Source organism: Daphnia magna, linkage group LG9, assembly GCF_020631705.1.
Source record: "Daphnia magna isolate NIES linkage group LG9, ASM2063170v1.1, whole genome shotgun sequence".
NCBI classification, from domain to species: domain Eukaryota; kingdom Metazoa; phylum Arthropoda; class Branchiopoda; order Diplostraca; family Daphniidae; genus Daphnia; species Daphnia magna.
In genome coordinates this window covers 9,540,264-9,543,184 of record NC_059190.1, presented here as the reverse complement: position 1 = coordinate 9,543,184, position 2,921 = coordinate 9,540,264, and the positions used below count along the sequence as shown (strand labels likewise).

The 2,921-nt window shown below is 38.0% G+C and overlaps 1 protein-coding gene across 1 annotated transcript; it reads left to right on the top strand.

The window, feature by feature from the left end:
• The first annotated feature begins 266 nt into the window (after positions 1–266).
• Positions 267–2,921, top strand: LOC123475706. Its single transcript, XM_045178703.1, has 3 exons — positions 267–336; positions 571–1,310; positions 2,082–2,921. The coding sequence occupies exons 1-3, from the start codon at positions 267–269 to the stop codon at positions 2,919–2,921; spliced, it is 1,650 nt and encodes a 549-aa protein (XP_045034638.1).

Below are 2,921 nucleotides of genomic sequence, written 5' to 3'. Positions count from 1 at the left end.
CTATTCTGGAACTTCTACTTATTTAACAGATAGTAGAACATTCGTAACTATAGCGTTTGAGTTTGGTGCTTCTAGGAACAGATAGGGACATCTGCTGTTGTTCCCCCGTGACAATATACAAACAAAGGAAAAAAAGTGTGAGTGAAGAATATAAGCAGCGGTTGATATTGAAAGCTGCACATTTATTGAAGGAGTGGAAAAAGACGAGTGTCCCATCATATGTGTGCAAACTTTTGAAAACAACCACCATATCAAGATTTTCTCTGATGGCTGATGTAGCTGCCTCACCGTTTGTCGTCACCTCACCGTCACTGTCCTTAGACAACGAAATTAATGGTAGGCTAAGATGACGCATACGACGTTCCTATTTTCACACACCCAATAACATACACAGGAACGTCTTGTAAAACATTGATATATTTACCGGTAAAATTTACCGAGTACATAAATACGTAAAAAACTGGTAAATACTACCGGCAAATATTACCGGTAAAATTCCCCAAAAAAACTGTTTGGCTGGTCGACTGCTGGCTTAATGTACCTTTTTGATTGTCGTTATTTTTTACCCAGTTCTTTTGAAAAACGACTACGTAGAACAAGAGACTGACATAGAAGAGCCCACTGAGATGGAAGAACAATATTCTACGTCAATTTTTCTTAGCGATTCTTTCAATGAGGAAAAGCCATTAACCTTCAAGCGTCTTCTGCAGCACTTTGCAGCGTATACACAACAGAAGAAAAGCAGCATCACCTACCTTATGCAACTGCTCATTCGGCATAGACCGACGCCGCTATATGATATGTTACCAAGCACGGGCAAACAGCTTATGTACATTGATGGTTCAGATGTGCCATCATTTACCTTTCCTTCGTCCGCTTCTTCTACTATTGTAGTCAACGAGTCAGTGTCGTCGCTGGATAGCCAAAGTATTACTTTGATGCCATCAAATGGATCTCAAAACGAAACCACCGCACAGTCAGATTTAGATAATGATTGCCACCCACCTTTTACGAATTTCCGGAATGCTACATGGTCAACAGTCCTTCCTACCACGCCGTCATGTAAAAGAAAGAGAGTACAACCAAAGTCATTGCCTAAAGCTATTTCTCTCGAGAATGGTGGCAAATATATGCATTTTGGACTTGAAGCTGCTTTGGCCGGAAAATCTCCGGGCCAGGTTTTACAACATGCATGTCTCGTACAACATGCCCAGCTGTACAACAGATCACCTACTTTTGTTCCTGCTTCTATTCGCAAAGAGGTATCTAAAGCGCCTAATGCATGTGTACGTTTAGCCATTAATCCACCAGTAAATGTTTTCTATGAAAATTTACTAGTAGTATTTACTAATAAAATTTCCCAGTTTTTTTCGAATTTTCATCCTTGTAAATGTTACTATAAACTATTTATATGTTTGCCGGTTACATTTACCAGTAATTTTTACTTATATTTTACGAGTTTATATAGCCGGTAAATGTTACCGTAAAATATCTATATGTGTACCGGCAATATTTACCGTTAACATTTACCAGTAATATTTACTATAATATGTTACGATTATTTACAACCGGTAAATGCTACCGTAAAATATCTATATGTTTACTGGTAACATTAACCAGTAATATTTAACAGTAATATTTACTAATATTTTACGAGTTTTTATACCCGGTATATGCTACCGGAAAATATCATACGTTTACCAGTAATACTTACCAGTAACATTTACCAGTAATATTAAAGAGTAATATTTACTGATATTTTACAAGTTTATGTATCCGGTATATGCTACCGGAAAATACCATATGTTTACCGGTAATACTTACCGGTAAATATTACCGGTAATACTTACCGGTAAATATATATAAATACTATACCGGTAAATATTACCGGTAAATACTATACCGGTAAATATTACCGGTAATACTTACCGGTAAATATTAGCGGTAGTATGAACTAGATTTTTTCGAGTTTACATTCGCACTTGTCAGATCTCTGATTATACTGATTATTAAACATTACAGGCGATTTGCCTATCACTAGCATGTATACGATTGACTACAGAGTACAAATTTTTCCTCAGATTGAGGACCTATTTGACAAAAGGATAGCAACCGGAAGAGGTCGTAGAATCCTGCGAGGCGAAATTGAGAGGGAAGCATACGAGCAATCTGCACTTCCTCATTACTTTGTTGTCATCAACATTGATGGAGTAATAGCATTCACCAACTCCGAGCAAGCAGAAATCATTCCGATTCTTGGGTTAGTCTACTCCGTTAAACGTTCCGCTTTTTGTAATGGAAGTGCGATTGCACTTGAGACTCCCTATCCTTTTGTTATCGGTTTCTTTCACGGTAAAGAAAAACCAGATGTTGACAAGTTCTTAGAGCCATTACTATTTGAGCTTAGTCGGCTCTCTCCCATCAACGTCGATCCCATTGAAATAAGGGGAAGAGAATTCACTGCTTCTTTGCGTTGTGTGATAGCTGATACACCGATGCGCACGTACCTAAAAAAAATTAAAGGTCACAGTGGGTATTGGAGTTGTGAAAGATGTATTCAGAAAGGAGAGAGAAGATTAACAGAAGGAAAGAATATGTTTACTGGTAACTTTGTAGAGCTGAACGCCCCACTAAGACTAGATGAAGACTTTTTATCCTACTGTGTCGATGATGATTGTGTAGATGATCACGTTGCCAGTGTACATGATGTAAGCCCTTTCTATGATTTTGGTTTTCCCATGGTTTCCTTGTTTGTAATCGACCCCATGCACACATTGACTGCGGGGGCATTTGGAAGACGTCTTATAGGTATAGCATCCGTAAAAAGTGAGGGCAAACTGAAATCGAGTCATCTTGCAGAAGTAGACAACAGAATCCGATTGTTTAAGGCTTGTAAATATCAGAATTTGATCGATATTTGA

Bases quoted from the DNA above. Each gene is read 5' to 3' on its own strand.
- LOC123475706 (XM_045178703.1), top strand. From the start codon at position 267: ATGGCTGATGTAGCTGCCTCACCGTTTGTCGTCACCTCACCGTCACTG. The intron at 337-570 runs GTAGGCTAAGAT...TTTTTTACCCAG, and splicing joins CTTAGACAACGAAATTAATG to TTCTTTTGAAAAACGACTAC. The intron at 1,311-2,081 runs GTAAATGTTTTC...ATTTTTCCTCAG, and splicing joins GTTTAGCCATTAATCCACCA to ATTGAGGACCTATTTGACAA.